Source organism: Tachypleus tridentatus, chromosome 11 (assembly GCF_004210375.1).
Source record: "Tachypleus tridentatus isolate NWPU-2018 chromosome 11, ASM421037v1, whole genome shotgun sequence".
NCBI classification, from domain to species: domain Eukaryota; kingdom Metazoa; phylum Arthropoda; class Merostomata; order Xiphosura; family Limulidae; genus Tachypleus; species Tachypleus tridentatus.
The window spans coordinates 68,444,930-68,470,717 of NC_134835.1; the positions used below are offsets into that span (position 1 = coordinate 68,444,930).

General features: G+C 33.8%; 1 protein-coding gene across 3 annotated transcripts in view; it reads right to left on the reverse strand.

The window, feature by feature from the left end:
* Nucleotides 1–23,362, reverse strand: part of LOC143232379 (cAMP-dependent protein kinase catalytic subunit 3-like) — a 78,943-nt gene extending 55,581 nt beyond the window's left edge. For all 3 annotated transcript variants that reach the window (XR_013017513.1, XM_076467727.1, XM_076467726.1), the window contains exon 1: nucleotides 22,800–23,362. Coding sequence is in view for 2 of the 3 variants with exons in the window: in XM_076467727.1 (XP_076323842.1) it covers nucleotides 22,800–22,953 (154 nt within the window). In the remaining variant the exon portion in view is untranslated. The remainder of the gene's footprint in view (nucleotides 1–22,799) is intronic.
* Nucleotides 23,363–25,788: the final 2,426 nt, after the last annotated feature.

A 25,788-nucleotide genomic window follows, 5' to 3' on the forward strand; every position in this document is an offset into this window, starting at 1 on the left:
GCTGCGAGTTTTCAAAACGTCGAGAGCTTGATAATTGAAAATAAAAGTACATTGTGCTAGTTTCGATATAAAACCTTTATTTACTGACAAACATGGAAAAACACTTAACCTTTCTATTAAAATTGCGGGACAACAGAATGGGTCTGTAGATTTCTCAAGGGCGTTTTTACAAAATACGTTTGTTTAACCACTAAATTATCACATAAAGACATCCACGGACTCATACTTCAAAATATTTATTCCAGATATCTTAGTTTCTAAGTGATTCAATAAACTGGGTTCTCACTTACAATTGATAAAGTTAGGAGAAAATAAAAACTAGATTAACTTCGAATAGGGTAGATAATAAAAGGGCCACGAGCAAAGTAAAGGAATTTTCTGATAGTGATTTAGTTACGAGTTCAGTAGATTTTGTTGTTTTAGTAAAGTGTGCTTAAATTATTCGAGCTAAAACACTAATATTGCAAAATTATAGAACTACAAAGCTATTTATTCATATGAATGTTCTGGATGAGGTGCAAGGGATATTGGACCTACAATAAAGAACTTCAAGAGATCAGAATTTGGGGATATTTAAATAGTTGAAGTACAAAATTATTCATTAAATAAGCGTGATTAACCAGTGAACCTATACAACACATTAAGATTATTTCTAAACCTAATAATGTAAAACAATTTGATTTAATGAGGCTTAAATAATTGGCATGGTAAACGAAAGACCCCCTCCAGTGACATAGCTGTATGCCTGCGGACTCGCACTGCTAGAAACCGAGTTTCTATACCCCTGACGGACAGAGCACAGATAACCCATTGCGTAACTTTGTGCTTAATTCCAAACAAACAAACAAAAAACCGAAATTAAATACAGCAGGTAGCGCCACTGAATAGTTGTTCTTAGTATTGACGTCATATCCTGTTTGAGAAGAAAACGCACACTTATGGAACTAAGTAAATAAATTATAACAATCAACTAATAACGAGTAACATCTCTTCGATGTGAATATAAAAAAAAAAACAATCTACGTTCTTGAATAGTAATAAAGTAATCGTACAATATCTTAAAGAAAGTACGTAGAGAAGTTATAGAACTTTTTTACTAATACGGGATTAACAGTGAGATAACTATCATGCATATCCACATTACACTCATGGATTCTGGCAAACTAAAGCATAATGAGATTCTTTGTTCGCTGAACTGAAACGTGCCGAATTTTGTCGCTTTTTTTTATCGTTTGTTCCAACAAGTTTGTAATTTAATTCGATCTTCTGAGAGCATTGACCTGGCATCCATTTGTTGCTTAGTGACACAAGAGTTTCCCTGTAATACTGTGTAACCGGAACCTTCTGCTAACAAGAAATAATCATTATAATCCATCCAAAGAATTAAAGTAGTTACACAGCAGATCACCATGATACAGATAGTACACCTTGTTATCTCACGTTTTCTCGATAAAAAAATAGTGCGTTTCAAATGGCATGTGTTAATTTAGTTGGGTCATCATACACAAATCTATCTTAATAAATTTGTTGTTGTTAACTACGACCAGCCAAAAGTATAAAACAAAACTGAATTGTATGCCCCTCGAAACAGAAAAGAATAGAATAAACACTGCTAAAAAAGGATATTAAAGTTCTTATGGTTACTCATGTATACTATCAAGACACGAAGAACCAGCAGAAATGCATAAAGTATTACTACGTGTCAGCTGAAACTAGGTCTTATACTCCAGATAAGATATGTGCATATGAAATATAAGAGAAAGAAAACAGTAACCTCCTACCTGAACAGAGAAATCCACTAAAGTACATAACATAACCCCTGGTGAGAAATGAAACGGCTTCTCACTCAGTATTCGTTAATGTACGTTCTTTTTTGTTACCCGTATACTGGGTGACAAAATGTCATTAACAGAGTAGTTGGATCAGCTGTGTCTGTTATCATTCTAAAATGATTTCATATATATCGATTCAAATGAACGTCTTTGTAACATTAATAAAATCGTATTAGCCAGTTTTCACACATTTATTATAACCAGAGCAGTGTTAAAACAGTATTTCAGATCTACCTTTCGTCCATCACAAGTCACTGCCCAAGAAATATTCTATATAATACCAGAACTCAGTTAGGTAGAATAATGAGTCAGGATTCTTTGAAACTGTTTATGTATGCAGTATAACGTTTTAAGTTACGGCTTAAGTGCCGCAACCTGGAGAAGCCTTATAAACAAAACGGCCTAAAATTTGTTATATAGATCATGTTAAATGCAGGTGCTCTTTCCCCACATCCCTCTTAGTGTATTCAGTGCTAATTCAAAATCAAAATTCCGCAATGGACAAATTAAAATGAATGTGTAAAAATAAATCTGCAGAAGTTTTAAGCCTATTAGTTTCTAATGCTTCTAACTTAAACAATATATTGAAGTTACAATTGTAATAACTACCCAAATCTTGAGTAGATTGACTGGAAACGGTTTGTACAAACATGATTTTAATAAAGTGCGTATACTATTAGAGTAGAACCTATTCAAACGTTGCGGTTAATTTACTGGCAGAAACATGTGTATTCATTTTTTTTTTTTTTGTCAAACTATATGCAACAGAAAAATATTATAATAAAATAATGCCATTATAATTCTAACAAAACATTTGATTTGTAATATCGTTATGCTATTTTAAATTTGTTCCCTATCAGTCAATAATCAATTCTTATCTACATGAATTATTCTGTTTTCCCTTCACAGTCGTTTTCAATCTCTTACAGCAGTACACTAAACACGATCTATTTACGCGTATTATTTCTTTGTTTGGAATTTTACGCAAAGCTCTACGAGGACTGTGTGCTGGCCGTCCCTAATTTAGCAATGAAAAGACTAGAGGAAGACAGTCTAGTCATCACCATCCACCACTAACTCTTAGGCTACTCTTTTACCAACGAATAGTGGACTGACCGTAAGGGAAACTTGAGGAGAATTTTGGTATTACAAATTTTGGCTACTACGGTTCGGGTAGAAAAAGAAAATCAAAATTTTTGTGTTTTTGGTGTTTTTTGTCGTCTTTTTAGGTATGGTGTGAATGGCTTTTCCAAGTATTAAAATCTTGTCATTTATGGGTTTTCCAAACAGTGTATAACAGTATTTCCCACCACACCATGTCTACAGTGTCCATTGTTGAGGACGCGTTCAGCTCAATACAGAGCTTATTAGAATATCCGAAATACAACAAGCACAGCAGTAGTAGGAAACACTTCATATAAGCTACTGTTACATGAGCGACTGTTATGGAGAGCAGTGTGTTTGATATACTGTCATACACTGCTCTTCTTAAAACCACAATGACTGAATAAAGAAAAATATAACTGGACTGTTTGTAATATATTATACCGGAACACAGTAAAGACGAATTAGTGCCGTACAAATTGTTATAATTTGGAGCTTATGTTTTATTAATTTATTTATTTAGAGCAGAGCTACACAATGGGTTATCTGAACTAATTTCCATCGCAGGAAATCGGATCCCGGATTCTAGCGTTGTAAAAACGTAAAAAGTAATGTTTACCCACCAGGGAATGGAAGGTATCGATTTATAAACATTCACTAATAGCTAATGTTGCAAGATTATGGTTTTTACTATTTATTTTGATAAATTTTCATTGGTAAGACTTCTTTAAAATATTTAATGTTAGTATGTATAATGTACAAAATAAACCAATGTTATCAAAACTAATATTCTTATATTCTGTGTAAAAAGTCACATTTATCGTTAATGGTCAAACAACATAACGAGTTAGATGTTGTACTGAGACAAAATGTCACCTAACAACGTGTAAAAACATAATGGTAACAAAAACACTCAATATTTTAGGTTACATATTTACCGTATATCTTGTAAATATTATATTATGTGTATATATACATATTGTGAAGTTCATATATTAATTTCCAGTGTAGTTATGAATTTTAAGGTCACTTGATTTGTCCCGATCTTGAGCATTTTAAAAGAAATTAAAGTAAAGCAAGTTGTAAAATACCTTTGATTGTCTGTAAATTAACATCTTAATCGAATTTCTGCCATTTTTACGAGGACGGAACAGATTAACAGAGAATGACGAAACCAAAGAAAGACAAATTTTAAAACATCGACAGAACCATTCTGTCTGCTTCTTGTATTATGTAAACTACGTTAAAAGGTATTTCATGTATTTTATCATTATTTGACTTTATATCAGGTGCATTATCTTATTAAACGAATGCAAAAACAGAACTATAGTTAGGAAACCCCCAGGTCATATTACGTTAAATACGATTTCTCTCATTGTGCTATTGATGTGTGCGCGCGTGCGTCACCAAAATGAATATTCCTATATTCCATGTAAATTATGTTAAATGTGAGTGACTTGTGCCATGGTCAAATTAATATCCCAGTCAATAAATATTCTTTGTTTTACATTCTATTTAAAAATATTATATTACATTTTCATTTTAATGGAACAAAGTTCCTTCAGTCAATAAGGAATTATTAATCTGTTTTAAAAGGCAGTTTTAAGTGGATAGAAAGTACTAACGATTGCTTTATAAAGATTAAAATACTTACATGAAAAAATAACTGTTCATTCAATGTATTCATTATAACAAAACCTTATAACAACGTCCTCCCCCACACAATCCCCCCCCCTCGCTTTTAGCTACGAGATTCCTTCCTGGCTTGGGAGGATTTGTTTGTTTCAGAGCCTTTAAAACTTGTCACTGTTCTACTGGGGAACAGGCTGAGTAGAAACAAGACAAAATAATCACGATGTGGTATATTAAATCACCCCCCCCCCATAATTACATCACCGAAATATCGTCTGTTTAGTCGTGACTTATATAATGATTACTAAAATACAGTGTTTCTTGAGAGAACAAATAAGTCTGAAGTTTATTAAACACACCAAAACCTGAACAGTGTTAAATATGCTAATAGATAATGTAGTGAATCTTGTTTTAAAAATACTACAATACAGTTGATGGATAAGACAGCCATATTTTGATATTCAAACTATCTGCGATTGTTTCCTTGAACGTGTTTATTATATTCACAAAATGTCATAATGGTTGCAATGTAGTTTTAGTTGGTAATAAAAAAATATCAGTGACCTATTTTACGTTCTCTTTATAACTTTGTGAAGGTTTACTGTCCTAAAAAGCAAATTATAGTTGCATAAATGTCTATATTATATAGATAAAATACGAAAGTTACGTCTTATATAAATAAACATTTAATACTCCATAAGTAAAATTAAAGATTGTGTTTGAAAAACCTTTGAGAAATACAAATAGTTTTTAATAATGTAGATAAAGTTGACTTTTTTAAGAAATAATAATAATAATAACGATCTTAGTTTAAGTTTCTAATACTTTTACTCGTATCTTAAAATTTGTTCTTCTAAATATCCAGTCACGGGATGTTAATATTAACCTTCGATGTTCTCACTTTGTGAGATGAGACTAGTATTCAATAACCCTATTATTAAAGAAACATGAAATGTTCTAACAATGTAATTCAGCCTATGAGAAGAAAATTAATCAACTAAAAATAAAAACAGTGAATCATCCTATAATTAGGCATTTCAATAGCCTCGTTTCCAGAGATTTTAGTTTCCTTTTTAAGCTCTGATAACAAGCTGTGGCCTTTTGTTAGAAACAGCTTATCCAATACTTCTGACAGCTATTATTGCTGCTGTAAAATGACTATTGATTTTGTTGAGCGAGTCTCGTTGCATTTGTTTTTTAATCGAATGTATTCAAACAAATGACCTTAACGTGCTAAGGTTAATTAGCACAAGTTGACTGCTAACACTAGAAAGCACACACAGTAAATAACATCTGTACTCGTAAGGATCATGCATAAGTTACACATGGGAAACTTTCATACTACGGAGAGAATCCGTTAAGTAAACAAAAACTGAACTTAATTTCAATCGTACATTTGATTACAGTTTTCAGCGCCTACTTTTTTTAGAATATACGAGTCGTTAACTTGTTGTAATGAGCTTAAACCATTTAAAACAGTCTATTCCTACTGAAAACAAAACCTGAACATTTATTTCAACCTTACTCTTCCAATAAGAGAGCATTGCGGTTACGTATCTTTGGTCAATGTTTGACTTTCTTAAAGGCAGGGTGAATGTGTAGTATTAATTGGTTATAAACTATCTTTAAATCATTGTTTCAAATCATTCTTTTTGCAGTTCTATAATTAGAACATTAAGAACAATATTTAAAATTAATAAAATAAATTAAACTTAGTTTTTTAAATCTCCAAGAACCAACGTAGGTTGGAAAGAACTTTCGTGGCTACTTGTTCTGACAAACTTAGTGAAATAAAGTGTCTAAAATAGTCATCACATACAAATTAACAATACCACATCTATCACATTCACTGTCAGCAAAATAACATCAGATTAACCGGTCGTGAACCTACAAGTACGTCATTTTTCTAACTGAATAACAAATAAACTATTTTATCTTGTAATCATTTTATTAATAGGCTTTCTCAGAAGAAAACTTAAAGTTTCTCATAGTAATGAATAAAAGCCTCCTAACCCTAGCGATTTCGAAAGGTCCACATTTTTATTCATTTCTGTCAAGACTTCTTGAATGTACATATTTTGTAACATCATAAAGTTTCTCATACACATTGATCTATAACCGTTACAAACAAGTACAGTAACTTGAAAGGTATGTTAATCATTAGGACTGGTTTTATAACAATTCTCTAGATATACTCAATTAAATAAGGAGCACTAAAAGATAAATGTTGGTAAATTTACGTGTTTTTAATGGAACTAAGAGGAACATTTTTCTAATATGTTCCCCCGGTGGGACAGTGGTCAGTTTTAAAATTGCAATGCTAAAATTAGGAGTTTGATTTCCCTTAATGGACACAAGAGATACCTAGATGGGACTTTGCTATAAGGAAAACATTATATAGTCAAATACAACATACTGAAATTCTCTAAGAATGTGAGTATTCTACAAGTGAGTTGACAGTTATCTGATAGGTGTTTACATGGGCGGTGGGGATGGGGGATTACAGATGACCATAAACATTCAAGATGTGGCAAGGAAGACATTCCTTTGTAATACACTGATTTTTAAAGCTAGCATAACGACAGAAGGATAGTGTACATAGATGCCGGAATACAGTGTATAACCCTGCACAAGCCCCAAATTTCCTCTTAACTTCGTGGTAGAACGTAAACTGCCTCAAGCAAGGCACAATTTTGAAGGTGAACGTCCCGAGAAGAGTATAACGTGGGCGTAAAGGCAGGTGTATACTGTGCACGTGCACGTATATACAGCTAATGACACTATACATCAGGGTGTGCCAAGAACGTTAGTATTGTCCGTTGTAGAATCCGGTAACATTCAGTTTCAATTACACTTATCCAACAATAACATTTTTGCAGTAACATAAAAAATAACTGCCACCACACGTATTCTAATAAGCACCAGACGTCAATGATATATCACTTCAATTCTAAAGCGGGTCGTTCGTTTGTAACTACTGCAGCTAGCACATGATGAAACAAGACAATTTAGCAGACTTTTTACAGACCAGTAGTATACAGGGCGTTCAACAAGATTCTCTTCAACTGGACGTGCCTCGTTTTAGTTTATTTTCATAGATTTGCGCGCGAGAGTGAAAGACAGTTTTACACGTTTTCATCCCACATAACGACTGCGTGTATACGTGTTTACATGATGCTATTCATAACGTACAGATAGTTTGGTATATAAGTGTTAGTACGAAAACAATTTATCAAATACAAGTCAATTTGCAAAACACTTATTTCGACCAAGTACAGCACAAGTGGTGCCAATTTTTGGGAGCAGAATTTTTTTTTCTTTATGTAAAAAAATATTAATACGATTTAGTATAAACCACAGTTCTTTAAGTACCTTTCTAACACTTATAATATTTTCAAAAATTAAATGGTGTTTTCTGTGTCACCACGTACCTAGGTTACCACGCGTATGTACATTTGTGTAATTTGGCTTCTTTCAAATCGTACGCTATAATGTTTGTATCAGCACACTATGTTCATTATTTTGTACACAATGTAAAACAGGTCTGAGTAAAACCAGCTTTTTCGGAAGTATACTCATTTTCTACGCACTTTTTTTTTTTTAAAGAAAAATTCACAAAACCTAATCAGTATCGTGATTTAGCCAAGATATATATATCATAACATCTGGCAAGTATACTTAACATGCTTTTTAACAGTAAAGGTTAGATTTTTTTTTATAACTAAGTTGTCTGCAATGCTTACATCATTCCTTGTCATCTTATGCTAGCATCAGTTATAGGAACTTTCGTGGCGATTAAGTCTACACAATTTTGTATTTTAAATTAACTAATTTACGGCCATACATATTTACTGCTTTTATCTAGCAAACCATTATATTTATCGTTACAGTTATTTATCATAACGAGTACTTACGGTAGTTAAACTGTTTACCATTATCCTCACCAGGTGATTAACCTTGTTTCCAGTGATACTTGTAAAAAATGACACTGCGTGTAAGAAATAATTTATTTTGCTGCTATTGGCGAAATTATCTAAGGTTTTATTAAAGAGATAAATGTGTTTATAATAAAATACGGGAAACACTTTAAAAGGAGAAACGTACTACAATTGTTTTGATTTTTTTTCTTACTATAGTAGTTTCTGTATCTCTACTTGCTGATTACTTGATGAACATTTCTGCGCGTCAAATAGCTGCCAATTACAGCGTTTTTTATTATTAATTATATTTATTATTAAACGCACACTCACTTGTATAGATTTTCGGTTCCAACGGTTTGGCTTGTTTTGAATTTCGCGCAAAGCTGCATAAGAGCTATCTGCGGTTACCGTCCATAATTTAGCAGTGTAAGAATAGAGAGAAGGCAGCTCGTCATCACCACTCACCGCCAACTCTTTGGCTACTCTTTTACTAACGAATAGTGGGATTGATCGTCACATTATAATGTCCCCACGGCTGAAAAGGCGAGCATGTTTTGTGTGATTGGAATTCGAACCCGCGACCCTCGGATTATGAGTCGGGTGCCTTAACCACCTGGCCATGCCAGGCGCGGTTCCAACGGCAAATCAGAACTACGTGTGAGTGATGTGTTCTATAAGAACATGCATCGATAGATCTGTTGATGTACATCCATTTCATTTTTCAGACTTATCATAATCTTATTTAATTTTAGCAGATGTTATTTTTTTTCTACATTTAAGCCACCAAAGGATGAACTTTAAGCTAGAAATTTGGACGATTTTCAAACAAGGAAAATTTGTGGAGATTTTACTTTCTAGTCGCTACAGACGTTTCCTACAGTGAACTTCAGGTTTTAAATGTACTTTCATATTTCATAAATTTACCGGACGAAAGCTAAAAAGATAACGTTAAACGTTCCAAACAGAATACAAACGTTTCAGGATAACTAGAGTCAGAGTCACATAAAATGATGCATATCCTTACTTATGGTTACAGTTAATAACAAACTACCACAATAAAGCTGGTTAAGTGTTTAAAGTATTTATAATTCTATTATTACATTCTTCAAATCAGTTGTTACACTGAATTTTACTTTACACCATTGATTTTGGTTTGAATTACGCGCAAAGCTACGCGAGGGATACCTATAGTAGCTATCCCCGATTTGATCGTGACTGACTAGGTGGAGAAGATTTGTCAACACCACCCAACCTTAACCTTCGGCCTGATCTTTTTTTACAAACAAAATGGGACTGACAGCCACATTATAACACCCCCACGGCTGAGAGGATGAGCATGTTTGATGACCGGTATTTGAACCCGCAACCTTCACAATACGAGTCCAGCGTCCTAACCACTAGACCTTGTTGTTATTAGGTAGGATAAAGCTGTACGTTTTGGTGTCACTTGAAATAACACATATTTGTAGGTACTATTTTGATTATATAATTACCGAACGTTCGCTAAAAGAAATACTTTCTGGTTTATCGAAATAAATAAACAGTCACTTACTAAACAAAATAGTTTCGTTAATCCCAAAGACAAATTTTGTGTCCGAACCTTACATTTTACCCTTTCAAATATTTGATTCCTTTCTACAATACATCAATTTCAAATATTCATCTTGTGTTTTTGAACGTCAAGAAATAATATCCAATTGAAAACACCTTTTTCAAAAGTCATACGATGTAGAAACACGTCATTTCGCTATTACAGCTGCAAAGTAGTTTGGTATAATTTGGAGGCATTTTTATTTTTGTAGAAATGATATTGGAATGCACTACTTGAGGCCAATTTTGTTTAGTTGTTCAGGAGGTCAGGTTACGTGTACGTCTATCTGAAAGTTGCATAATATGCATAATATATAGTCTCACAGAACAACACGTATATTCTAATGCCACGTAATAGTGTTTCAATATGCCACTAATATGTTAAGTATTATACAAGTGAACAAAAATCACATCTAGTGATGTGATGAAAACGGTTTAAAGTTTTATTGATAAATCAACTCAGGCTCTGTTACAGGATAGTAAGTTGTCCACAAATTACACAGACACGAAATAAGTTAATATAAAGCTCACTTCAACAAAAAACAGGCGAACATATGATAATTATCAAAATTACTGCCTAAAAACTGCACAAATTTGTGGATGTAGCGACTCGCCAATAACCGGAGTTGCACTCGTTTTAATTTGTCATAGAAAGTTTTAACAATTTGAAATAATTCAATTGCTTTCTTCTCAAACTCGCTAAATAATTTGTGAGGTTTGTTTTTTGCAAATAAAATAAGCATCTAAGGCAAAAAATTAAATATGCAGTTAGACATACTCTTGTGCTAAAATCAGGGGTTCCGTTCCCCTCGGTGTACTCAGATATCCCACTGTTGCTTTGTTATAAGAAAAAACACTTTGCCAAAGCATTAATATATCCCAAAAGATACTTTCTTAATTCGGAACGCCCCCGAAAATCAATCTACCCATCTCCGAGAGCTTTCAAAGTCTTTCCAATAAAATACTCATCTAGCTTACGAAGTAAACAGATACATCTTTTTACTGCCGTAAAACAACACGTAGCGATGGGAACCATCTGTTTTCACCTGTCTATTTGAGTTATACTAAGTTTATCTCAACTAAACACCAGTATATTCAGTGTACCTTTGTGGCAATATTAAAGAAGAATAAATTGTTTTGCGTCAGGGAACGTTTAGAAGTTTCATTTTGTATTGCCAAGTCGATACAACAATATAAAACTTAACACAACGAGTTTGTAACAAATGGGAAATTGTATAGCTTGCCATCAAAGAAGGCGATGAAAAAACAAGCATCCCCTAATACGAGTGTCCACCAGACGCGAATCAAGTTTATGTCTTTCTTATAGTGTAACCAAATCCGACAAACATAATAATTAACAGTAAGTAATGAACACTTCTCTTTGCATGTTGGTCAGGCTAAGCTAGATTTGTTTCAACAAGTGTTCAACAAAACTAATGTAAGTGTAAATCTCTTCACAATAGAAGTAGTATACTGTAATAAGTAAACTTGGTATTCAAGTAACAAGTTTTGTTGTGGGGACCAGTGTTATTAGAACATTCTGTGAACTGTCTCACTCCTTCAAACTGTTGCATATTTTGTCTGTTAAAATAGTCTTATTAAATTGATATGCCAAATAACTTTTAAATAATAAATCAATAACTGCCATGTAATCCATATTTATTACGAAGTTAGGAATAATGTAATATCGGTTAAAATAAGTGAAGAAGTGGCCAGCCTTTTGTTATTATATAAGTGGTCAAGGGATTGCAGTATCTAAAGTAATTATAAAGCTATTGAAGTGAGCAAGTATAGCAGGTACGTTTCTTAGTTCAACGAAACGTTATAATAGTACTATATACAAGAAACAGAAGCAAGATAGGCAGAAAACGTGGGTCAAGAAAGGAGTATAAAAAGGCAGAAGTTAACGATGGAATTCTGGATGAAGCAAAGAAAGGAACATATGCGAGTTAGAACCAAAACCAGTTTCTAAATATCTGTAATTCATAATCAGTAGCAAGTGACAAAATATTTTTTAAATGTAAAGTGATGTAGGGATGAAAAAGAATACAAACAAAGATATGGAAATGACAGTTATTTATAGACCATCTCTACATGACTTAATATTAAAATTTAATGTTGCATTGTAGAATACATGAGTACTAAATGGTTACGAACTCGGCCAATTTGATTCGTAGCGTGAGTGTAATAATCAAGACACGTTTTTATTCAGCTTCGTTTTCCTTGTACGAAAGTCCTTACCTGTTTATTATATTACATTGATGTTTACTCTGACTTGGCAATGATATTACGATAACGAAACTGCATACCAAAGTCAAGAATATAATATTACTGCAGCTGTAAGATAAAGTATACATCTTACAGTGTAACATTAAATTATAATATTCAAAGTCATGTAGGGATTATCTATGTATAATTGTATCATCCCTATATTCTTGTTTGTATTCTTTGTTGTTACATATACATTACTATTTTGTTTTAAGCTTAATGTGAATATTATGATTTAGATAATTTATATAGTGCGAGAACAGAAGCGATAGTTATATCAAGTTTGTTTACGTAACCGTTTACGAATCATTTGTTGTGTTACTCGAATCTCCAGCATTTTTCTCATTTCCTTAATTGGATATTACTGCATAATAATAACGCGCGCGCGCGAGTGTGAAAATTCTCACAAGTCATTTATGTTGTTTGCATTTTATTAAAGACGCAGTAAAGCAATTGAATGACTCAATGTAGAAAGAAAATATTATTTGTCTATTTAAATTTATTTTAAGTATAAGCTTAACCAAATAATTATACTACAAAAACTAATATTGCAACATCGATGTTAATAATTTGTTGTTTCTGAAGCTCACATCATGTTCCCCAGTTATCTTTCTTACAAATATGCTTCACTTGGCTTGTTTTGTCTTATCGACCCATTCTTTCCAGCGAGGGCCTGGCATGGCCTAGCGCGTTAAGGCGTGCGCTTCGTAATCTGAGGGTCGCGGGTTCGCGCCCGAGTCGCGCCAAACATGCTCGCCCTCCCAGCCGTGGGGGCGTTATAAAGTTACGGTCAATCCCACTATTCGTTGGTAAAAGAGTAGCCCAAGAGTTGGCGGTGGGTGGTGATGACTAGCTGCCTTCCCTCTAGTCTTACACTGCTAAATTAGGGACGGCTAGCACAGATAGCCCTCGAGTAGCTTTGTGTGAAATTCCAAAACAAACAAACAAACAAACAAACTTTCCAGCGAGTTACACTCTCAATTACTCATTGCTTCATTTTCTACACTCGTATACACTCTCATTGTTTACTTCATCATCAATACATCATGTTGTTTCAGTGGATTTGTACGCAGAATATGCACAAGTTTAAAAACTGTAATGGTCTGCAACTGAGTGTTTAAAAGATGGCGTTTCAACTTCTGTACAAGAAACCATGATCATACTTCCACTTCTCACATTCATCCTACAAATTTTTAACTTCATTAATAATTCACACATTGCTATTTTACTTAATTTATTTGGATTGATTAGTAGCTCTTCTGCTCGTTTACCTATTTACCCAAATTTTGTATAAAGTTTTATTTTCATTAATAAGTCAAACGATAATACTGAGGTTCGTATGTCCTCATTATCTTATTTGTTTCATCATAACTTTTCTAGCAAGTAGTTTAATCATTTACCTTAAAATCAGATATTTCATTGCAAGCTCAAAAACAGAGCTTCTAATCGGTTCCTAATCCTTGTAATTGGATGGCATTAATGTTAAATTGATGAAACTAGAATTTAAAAGCGTGTACTAAAATTAATTATTTCTTTACCCCAACTAGAAATGTTGAAATGCAGTGACACATAGGAGTATTCATTGGACGCAGTACGACTTGAAGATTGAAAACAATACAAGAATTCTACACGAGGATATGTGATATACAGAAGACGCGAAAACTAGTAAATTAATTTAAATTTTCCAAGTTTCACTGCTGGATAATTCCGTGAAGTCAATAAGGCGTGTACAGTGATATCTAATAGAAAAAAAATTCATTTATCTCGGTATTAGCTCTAACATAGGCTTTGAGCTGTTTTATAGATATGACTTGAAACTTGTTTAGATCACAGATGATAACGGCAGGAAGAAGCGTGGTTTCTTGTGAATTTCGAGCGAAGCTACACCAGAGCTATCTGCGCTAGCCGTCTCTAATTTAGCAGTGAAAGACTAGAGGGGTGGCAGCTAGGCATGTTTGATGTAACGGGGATTCGAACCCGCGACTTTAGTTAGCGTCCTAACTGTATATCTGCTCTTCTTTCTGCATGGACAGAATCTAAACAACCTAAATCAATGATATTTTGAATCCTCACTCAAAACATCAATTAAAACAAGAATAAACTGGATGAGAATGGCACGTTTGTTTAAGATATTTCATTTGAAATAAACCCCTTTTACTAGTATTGGCTTAAAGGTATACTTCAATCAGCTGAAGAGAAAGCTGCTTGTTCAAGAGTTTCATTTTATTTTATGCAACTTAAATGTTACTTATAGAATAAATCATATTGGAACTTTGTACGGTATTCTAGAAGTAGACTATATAACATGCAATGAAAAAACACACCAACATTTGTATATCTCTGATTCTAAACAAGAGATGTTGTATTGCCATTTTAGTTCAATAAACTAAAGTTATAAAATAAACTAAAACACAGTTTTAAATATTTTACATTCCTACATACTGGAAATGTAATAGGTTAAATTAGCCCAGGTTTATTATACAAGAGATAAAAACCAAATATATGCAAGTATAAAGATTTAACAAATGCTGCTATACTGAGAAAGATAAAACAAGGAAAAAGTAATTGTAGCAAATGGGTTTCGTTGCTTCTTCATGACTACATTCTTAATAGGTAGAGAAACAATAAACGTAATGTACATGTTGGAGCTCCACATTTTAATTCTGTAGACTTCATCTTTGTATGAAAAGTAATGGATTTGTTTGTTGTAAATCCGTAGAATTGCAGTAAAATGGATTAGAGTTATGGGTCTTTCTTTCCGTTTCATCGAACTGAAGATTACTAAAATACATGCAAAATATTGTTATTATTAGTGTTGCAAATGGTAATTTGTTTTTGAATTTCAAGCAAAGGTACACGAGGGACCTCTGTACTAGCCATCCTTAATTTAGCAGTGGAAGACGAGAAGGAAGGCAGCTAGTCATCACTACCCACCGCCTACTCTAAGACTACGCTTATCAACGAATAGTGATATTGACCGAACATTAAAATGCCCTCATGGCTGAAAGTACAATCGTGTTTGGCATGACTGGGATTCGATCCCGCGACCCTCAAATTGCGAGTCGAGCATCCCTAATCACCTGTCATGACGAACCGTAATTGGCAGAGAGAAAATGTAGCGTTTGCATCATACAAGGTCAGCTTTGGAACGCGACCAACATGAACATTTCACTTAGAGTCTATACCGATCTTCAGCCATACGATGTGGTATATAAATTTAAAAAAAAAAAACTTATTCTTTCTTACCCACAGATTAGTAAAAGAAAACAAGTTTCATCTTGTACACTGTGTTTGATAAAGTCAGCGGATTGTATGGTAGAGATATTTATGGGTATCGAAGACAAGTAAAAATGTACTTTGTAGAACTGACGGCAACTGCCTGACGTTAATGTACAAGTGTAGAGGACGATGTTTCGAAAATTTTCCAACCTTAAGACGATAAGCGGAAGACCTACGAAACGTCGTCCTCTACACTTGTGTCTCCACAACAGGCAGATGCCGTCCATTCTACAAAGTTTCATCTATCAAAGAATAAGAGAAAATGAAATTAAAGGATACAAACAATGTTTCTGAAATGATTCGCTTAGCTCTGCATAGATCTTCCAGTTATCTTAACTCTGATGAATAATGTTGCAAAACTTACAGCGGTAAACGATCGTGAGGTGTCACGTTTCCATTCATTCTCATTTTTTTTTTCCCGTAACGAACCAACATCAGTATAAAGAATGGATGGACTTTGATCTATTGTAGTGTGAGTAACATTTAATGAACGGTTTTCTTTCAGAACATATTAGCTGAGCGGCATGTGAACCGGGAGAAAATGATAAGTCATTCTGATTCCTAGACGATTTAAAGAAATCTCCGGGGATTTTGGCAATATGGAAGTAGGCATTCTGATGACATTGAAAAATTGCTGTGTTCTTTCATACCCTATAGAAGACAGCTATGTGATTATATACTTGAAAGTTATCTTAATTTTAGCGTTGTCTTACAAATATACTTCTGAGATATTTGTTATGAGACTTCGATTGATGGATAATATTTTGTACATACCATTAGAATAAATTAATTTTGACTGTTTAAATAACTAAGTGTGATACATACAATCGTCACATTATTTTAAAACATTTTCCTCATTTATTTGTCAGTGAGATTATATAAGGGAATCTGTACATGATTTATGATGACTAATAATTACCCATGGTTGCTTCAAACAATAAGAATTCGAACTTGTAACTGTTTTCTCAGATATGATCGATGAATGGACTAGAGGATCGAATGTAGTGTTACAATATTTATAATAACTTTAGATCCATCAAAAGTGAAAATGGTGTTAGCATTGTAGAACTATCCCATTTTTATCTTCGACTGTTCAATCATTTTAAATAATAAATCGTTTGAAAAGTTACGCGATTTAGGAATAAGTCCACGCATACGTGTGTCACTTATTCCAATCTACCGAATAAAGCATGATAATAGCGAGATGTGTTGAATAAAAGTTCAGCACTGTCGACAAAAGGTTACACATTCAACGCTTAATACAACTACAAAACACCTAAATATCAAGTGTTTCAATGTTACGAATCTTATTCAATCCTCAAGATGTGGTCGTGGTGTAAAACCTTTGCAACACTGCAGTACTTCCAAATAGAAAGTATAAAGTGAGGTTGCTCTCATACATAAACGTGACCCCATAACGACTGAGAAAGGAGTGAAGAATTAGTTGGAACTTTTTACTGTTTAAAAACATTAAGTATTAACGTTAGAGTTTCAGTAGCAGTTCATTTCCTATTGGTTTTATACCAATCAGTGAATCAGTATCAGTTCTCAGTAAACCAAATTTATTTTATATAAACGTGGCATGATATTTTAGATGAAGGTGGACATAACATCAGAAGGGACACAAGTCAGTCTGTCTTCTAGATATCCAATAATAGAATGTTGAGTTTTATATAAAAATTATTATTTTTGTTCTGTCCTTTACAAAAGATTGTAAATCTGAATTTAAAAACCTAAAAGTCTTCTGTTACTTGGAATTCCCAGAGCAGACATTTAGTTTTGTCGATGTAGGAAGCTATTTGGATGGGCTATCATGATTACATTGAAATAAAATTACAAACAGCTTTACAAACAAATGTATTGATTATATTAAAAGTAAAGCAAAAACAACACAGTTTGAACAGTACATTTACTATTTTTACAGTGTGTAGTGAGGCATGTACATGTAGAAGGTTCTTTTCGTTTGTTTCTGAATTTCACGCAAAGCTACACGAGGGCTATCTGCGCTAGCCGCCTCTAATTTAGCAGTGTAAGACTAGAGAGAAGGCAGGTAGTCATCACCATCCACCGCCAACTCTTGGGCTACTCTTATGAACAAAGTGGGATTGACCGTTACATTATAACGCCCTCACGGCTGAAAGGGCGAGCATGTTTGGTGTGAAGAGGATTCACACCCACGACCCTCGGATAACGAGTCGAACGCCTTAACGCACCTGGCCATGCCTGGCCTACATATAGAAGGAGCAATCTATGTATATATAATTAATACCTTACATATTCATGATTAGATGTACTTGTGAAGGATCGAGGAAAGAGTTCTGTTGCAAGAGTAAATTAAAGCAAAATTAAAAATACCAAATACTTTATTTGTTGCTTTTGAAGTTTATATGTCATCCTCTGTTGTAGCCTACAGAGTGCATAATTATTTTCGTGATTCGTGGCATGCGCACGTTTCACTGTTGTCAGTACAATATAAACTGTCTCCGACTGACTGACAAAACTGTAAAGAAGTGCAGGTGGTTAAAACAATTAACTCTCGCAGATGGTTTTCTGCTCTCTTTCAAAGAAACGAGATATTTTACCGTTTCACAGAAGTATACGTTTGGTTATCAATTTCTTACTGGTTATAACGTCAATACCACGTGTACATGAATTATAATAGATAAGTAATTTACCTTATACAGACGCACAGCTGTAGGAGCATAAGTCTTTAAAATTATGTGGTACAAAGAAATCAAATATATTTCCTTTAATCTTTTTATACCATCGGAATCAATCTTTCTTAACCAGTGTAACCACTAAGTATTCTCCTCGGTGGATTCAGGCAGATAGCCCGATGTGGCTTTTCTATAAGAAAACATACACTCTTAACCGTTAAATAAAGGTTCGCCTCCTTTTAGAAGGTAATACTTTAAGTTGTTTCTTTTTGTTTTTGAAGCATTATTCTTAGAGTTCTTTCCAACAACTCAAAGTATATATTATAACAGATATGACACAATAGATAAAGACTCACGCTCCCACTGAAACATTTATTTACCATAGGTTTCCTTATCTCTTCGAGAGATAATAATGCATAAAACAAGGTGCTTATTAATAGTTCTTCGTGTCCATGTTTTTGTAGCCCTATTTTGGACTAACGTCCGCCATGCATGTTCAAGACGTTTTGTAAATCTCACACTGGAGTCTTTCTCACTCACCAAAATGGCTCATAAACCAAGTTTTTCACCCGCCTTTCCTAATAATATAAATCTTTGTATCCGTTTAGTTTTTCTTGTTCTATATCTCCTCCATTCGACACGTGTTAATGTTGTTGCGTTTATTTTGTACTACAGTGATAGAACAAGTTAAAGGTCTCGAGGTTTAACTGTTGCCCATGAAATAAAGTCCTTTGTTGAAAATATGAGCATTTTCGCTTCAAGTAACGAATAAGTATGTTTGCTAGTATTTCTTTTTCGCAATTTTTTTGCTCCAACATCTCTGAACATGTCACGAGCCGTCATTGTTCGTTCAACTGGAAGACAGCTCAAGGTGGAATGGGAATTCTGTTTGCATGTTGTTCTCGTTGAATGTAGCTACAGCTGTTTAAGTTCTAAATGCACGTGCATAAGCTGATTTAACTTATTACACTTAGACGCATATTATAATACAACAGAGATATCAAGACTTCCTAGTAAGATATACAAAAATAAATATATCCGATAAATCGTAATAACAACTCTTCCAAACTCATGATTTTAACTTTTACTGACCAAATTAAATGAGGATGACTTAATTAATCATTAACTAACATATGTTCATTAACTTCGTTTCACTGATGTGTTTTAAGTGTTATGATCTCCAACACCTTACATGGAAGGGTATTATGAAAGCGCTGTAACCTCTTTCTCTTCCCCTCTCATCTCGTTGGTGCAAGTAATTCAGTGAGTTTGTTTTGTTTTTTGAATTTCGCGCAAAGTTACTCGAGGGCTATCTGTGCTAGTTATCCCTAATTTATAGGTGTAAGACTAGAGGGAAGGCAGCTAGTCATCACCACCCATCGCAAACTCTTGGGCTACTCTTTTACTAGCGAATAGTGGGATTGACTATCATATTATAACACTCCTACGGTTGAAAGGGCGAGTATGTACGGTAGGACGGGGATTCGAACCCGCGACCCTCATATTACGAGTCAAACGCCTTAACCCACCTGGCAATGCCGGGCCAAATTTGTCGAGAAAAGAAATACTTTTTTATTAATATATTAGTATAATTTTAACTCATTGTATTCATATATTCGAAACAATAAACGTTATAAGCAAGCGAATACCAAAATTAATTTCGACTAATATTCAAGTAAAACAGTGCTACAAATTAACTAAATGCTATACAGAAAATGAAAGTTATCGTTTGCTAAGACTCCAGATAAAAATTGTCCATTGTTGACAAATAATTTAATAAATCACAGTTTGATTTTTTTCTCACTCCCCTTGTAATAAGATGAGCCTCACTAACAGATGTCAAGCTTACTAACGAGAATTCTTTAGGCTTATTTTCTTGTCTTTGAAAAAAAGAATTACATTTCCAGAAAACAATTCAAACAGCTAGTTCAATTGATAGCTGAAAACGTGATAACTTTAGAAAAAAAACGACATTTACACTCCAAATACAAATTTTTTTACCAATGTTTCACCTTCGCAGCTTTATCAGAGTTAATATACAGTGTCGCAAAGGCAAAACGTCGGTTAAAATAGAAAAAAACACATATCTTTGGTATAGAGGTAGTTTTTCTAACATTGTTTATCAAAATGTAAATGGTATCCGGGTAATTCGTCGCATCCGTATTCCTTATACCTAGTTCTTCTCATTCAAAATTCGTTGCGCTACATGTTCGTTACAGTCATAATTGGTCGCATTCTTTGTTCGTTACACAGATAGTTGGTCACAGTTCTATGCTTATCATTAAAGTGTTATAACTAGCTGCCTTTCCTCTAGTCTTACACTGCTAAATTAGGAATGGCTAGTACAAATAGCCCTCATGTAGCTATGTGCGAAATTCGAAAACAAAAAACAAACAACTAATTTCGCTGTACTGAAGAAAGGACATGCAAATACTCCGAAACTTCATAAAAACAATATTTAAAGTGAGGTATTTGACAGTAGAAAGCTTTGTGATAATGTTGCTGGACATTAATTTATCTACCAATATACTTACTAACTGGTATAAGATCCACATTATCAAACCGAGACACATTTTAAGTTAATAGCTATGACGTGGTATGTAACCAACTTCATAAGATGCTTAGAATATTTAAATTAGGTTATAGCTCATTCTTACAAAGAGTAAAACTATAAACTTGATTTACACATGTCACATTCATTTTCAAAGATACTCAATCGGATTGTGGTAGGGTGAATTTACTGAAATATATACATGTGATTGGGTCTGAAACCAATTTCAAACAAAACGAGAGCAATGACGTGTTGCATTTAATCAGTGAAAGAAAAAAATATTACTGTCCACAAGGATTGGAACCAGTATTAAAAGGCATAACCGATAAGAATGTTTTCTTCCTTTTAAAAAAAATCGTTTTATGAAGCGCTACTGAGTTTTTCCCACACCATCACATCACCTCAGAAAGTTCCGTAAGCAAAGTTAATCATTTCATATGGTTTAATTCGAAAGTTGCTCTCTATCAAATATAAAATAAAGTGTAAAATGCAACTCTGACCCAATCATAGACTTCTATAAGTTTTACTAAACTCAAATGAAACTCGCTAACTTCGAGATCCGCATGTTTTTATGACAGCTTTAAAATATTCTTGGAACGGTATCATTGGAAATAATCAAATCCTGTTTAACTTCAAAAGAAATTGGCCAACTGGGATAAATCATGCAATTTATTGCACCTTACGGATACTCCAGTTGTCTTCTTTCAGTCTCTCATAATCTGTTGAAAGCTTTAGTTTCCTATTGGAAGATATATTTCTTATAGATTGCTCAGATTTTTTGAAGAAAAGGCTGTTTAAATTAATGATAATTGATGAAAAACGTCCCTGTCACACCGAATGCCCTAACCTCTTTTAAACCTGAACAAAAAATAAACTTACTCTCATCCATTATGTTGCTAACTAACCAGAATACAACCACAAGTCGGCGTTTATAGGGCTCTTAATACGTCACAGGTTTAGTTTGTTTTGACCATCGAAAAAAAAAAAAAAGGACATATACGATGGCCTTATTAAAAAGGTCAGCCAGTATAGAAGTGCATTGTTCATCGTTGGAATAGCAACAAGTTTACGATATTCCAAGCCTGAAATTAGGAATTCGATTATCAGTGGTGAACCCAGCAGATAGCACAATGTGACTTTGCTCTAAAACAGACAATAGAAGTGTATTATGATATAACAGACACTAAAAAATATTAAAAACTGCACTGATGTGGCAAAACAAATTTTCAGCTTTGTATCTCATTTACTTTGTCACTCAAAGTTATTTAAGAAAATATGAAACATCATTACATTTGCCTATGGTGCTATGTGCAAGTGAATTGAAATTAATCCAAAAATTAATTTTAAAAACCCGATTTAAAAAGGCTGATACTTTACCCTGAAAGAGTTTGTATTTTTAGAGTTTTATTTAAAATTTGAAAATAATTAGACGAAAAACGGAAGACTTTCGAAACGTCTTCCTCTACACTTATGTCTCCACGACAGGCAGTTACTGTCCATTCTACAAAATTTCATCAATAATTATGTTACTCATAAAAAAAAAAATAAAAGTAGCTTGTAATAGCTAAAAAGGATAAAAGAAATATAGATAAAGCTCCAAAATCATCACATATCGAAATTTGATTACTGCAAACGAACATGTTTATATCTCGAATAAATTGCGGAGAAAGACCTAAACACGTTATGTACGTGTGACAAAACTTACAAAAAGGTCGTGTTTGAATAATTCATATACACGATTCGTCTTACGATATCTTACGAGTTATTGATTTAAATACACCGCTTGTATCTACAGTAAATTGTGAAAGCAATATGCAAGTTGTTTATAAAAAACAAAAGATATCACTAGCGAATTAAACTCGTTATTAAATTATTGCTTGCATACATGTTTTAGCTAGTTTTACTTTACAATAGAGTAAATACTCAGAAATTTCAATATTAAAATGAAAAACGATCATTTTCAAACCTATTGTCTTCTTTTTTTCAAAGTCTTCCAGGCGATAATTCCTGTCTCCGTTGGTTGACGTTGTTATTGGAGGCTCCTTCATTTCCAATCCTGCCGTCAACTTACTTAAACTATCTGTATCAAGTGTTTCCAAGCTGTCAGGGTTGGTTGCCATACATTAAAAGAGAATTAAGATCTCAACTACTTCTCAACCGAATTTTTCCTTGAAAGCTTCAAATAAATCAACTCATTTCGTCTTAAAACAACACCAAACAAAACACCTTGGAGTATGCAAATAGCGCAGGTTTGCGTCTCACAAACAGCTAACAGACGACACCAATACAACGCATATATCTTATCTTTTAACCTAAAACGTTCACCGTTTATTGTGATATTGTTCGCAGGTAACGACTACGTGCATGATACCTTTTACATGCTGATCATGGTAAAAGAAGTACTATATCACTATACCACAACACACTGAAGTATAACGATAGAGGTTATTGTAACAGTGACGTCTGCAGACCGGTGTTTTTACAGACCATGTCTCTCGTCTGAAGAATCTGGCTATTGGCTGTTTCTTGACGTCAGCGCCCTCACTTGTCAGTTTCTGTGTCGTAGTCATCCGTAATCTACTCGGAAGGAAATAGGACGCGAGCGAAAAAGGTAGGTAGTGCGTGGGGTAGCCTGCTGGGGTGGCAGTTGAAAATTCATAGTTGTGTGAGAGTAATATGTTGAAACACATTCATTTATTTTTGGATTGGGATAAAGAAAACAGAGCCAACTAAATCTTACTAGGTCACACCTCACCTAAAAACGTCTTCTAGCAAAATAGAACGTTTTCAAAAATGAAAAATCACAGTTAGCTCTTATTCCACTGTAGTTAATACGAGGTGTTTAGATGGATGAGTGATGTAACAGGGTTTAGTTATCAAACTGTCCAAATGTTTCCACTAGTTTTAAGATCAGAAATTTCTAAAAACTGTGAAATATAGTACATATATAAATCATTACAAACTATAACGAGTCTCCAATATAAAAATCGATTTCAGATTTTGATAAGATAATATTAATGCAATTATGTATCGTTGCATTTTCTGGTTGTTTATCTCTGGAACTATAATTTACTTGTAATGTGTTGTAATTCTAACTGTTTGTTTTTTAAATTTCATGCAAAAGTACACAAGGGCTATCTGCGCTAGCCGTCCTTAATTTAGCAGTGTAAAACTAGAGGGAAGGCAGATAATCATCAACGCCCACCACCAACTCTTGGGCTACTCTTTTACCGACGAATATCGGTATTGACTGTCACATTATAACGATCCCACATTTGAAAGGGTAAGCATGTTTGGTATGATGGGTATTGAAACCCGTGACTCTCAGATTGCGAGTCGAGTGCCTAACCACCTGGCCATGCCGGGCCCTTGATTCTAATATGTAAATATTATTTTCTGACTTCTGAGATGTTGGTATTTATACATCACAGCTTAATTTGTTTTGACCATCAACAAAATATATATATATATGATAGCCTTGTTAAAGTGGCCAGCCAGTGTAGAAGTGTATTGTTCCCTGTTAGAATAGCAACAATTTTACGATATTCCATCGCTAACAATCAAGTTTTGATACCCATGGTGGACACAGCACAGATAACTCTTGTGTAGCTTTGTGCTTAATTACAAACAAACAAACTCGTATTGTGAAGTATAAACACAACAGATATGTGATCACGAATACGTCCTTGCTAAACTAAATTAACTGTCGGTTTAATGTTTTCTTTCCAGCTTCAGAACAAACTTATACTTTGTAAATTTATTAACAACATAATACCAGAACTTTTACTGAAAGCTGTAAGTGTATTCAAGATGATTAGCAATATAAAAAGAGACAAACAAACAACCAGCGTATAAAAATAATAACATAATAAGCCTCTTCAGTTATATAGAAGTTAAATACAAGGCCTAAAATGTTACAAAAAACTCTGTATAATTTCTTATCCCATAGAGTATAGAAAATGTAACGTTCTTTTTTGTTGTTTTATAAACTTAGTCACAAGGGGATACTTATTGTGGTCAGATTGAATAAACTAAATTAGAGGATAAACAGTATCGTCTAAGCATACACAATAAAGGATGTTAAGAGTAGTTGGCTTATTAAGTAATGAAACTTGAACCATTCAGCAACTTACTTGTTTGAATTATTTTATTTCTATCGTTGTGAAGTAATGACTGAGATCTTTCTCATGTGTAAACATATTAGTATCTAAAAGTTTAGATATTTTTCAAATGCATAACGTTGTTTGTTTTCTGAATTTCGCGCAAAGCTACTCGAGGGCTATCTGTGCTAGCCGTCCCTAGACTAGAGGGAAGGCAGCTCGTCATCCCCACCCACTACCAACTATTTGGCTGCTCTTTCACCAACAAATAGTGGGACTGGCCGTCACATTATAACGCCCCCACGACTGAAAGAGCGAGCATGGTAGGTATTACGGAGATTCGAACCTGCGCCCCTCGGATTAGGAGTCCACTGCCTTAACTACCTGGCCACGTCAGGTTTAAATGCATAAGTACTTAGTATACGTTGTTTTTCTTACGATTCGTTGATATACTACGTAAAATATATTTCAAATCTTATGAACACCGGATTAACTGGCAAATAACATTTCATAGTGTTATAGAGCTTTTATTGGACTATGAAGCAGTTGATACCCCCTTTGGGATCTTTCTCCTTACTATGGTTATTTAAAATCATATGTTTTGTTCAACATAAAACTGAATACGATTGTTTTTCACTGTCTAGGAAAGTGCAAGTTGCATGCCAAAAGACGTTTATTGTTTTAGGTTTTCTGTCGTTAAGCCACTCTTCTTTTTGTGCCATACAAAATTTAAAAAGGGTAATTATATTTTATTGTGCCGACTTCTTGTTTTATTAGTATCATTTTTTTCACTTCTTTATCATTATTAAAACTTGTTCTCAGAAGAATTACTAGAATATTTTCTAATGAGCTTTG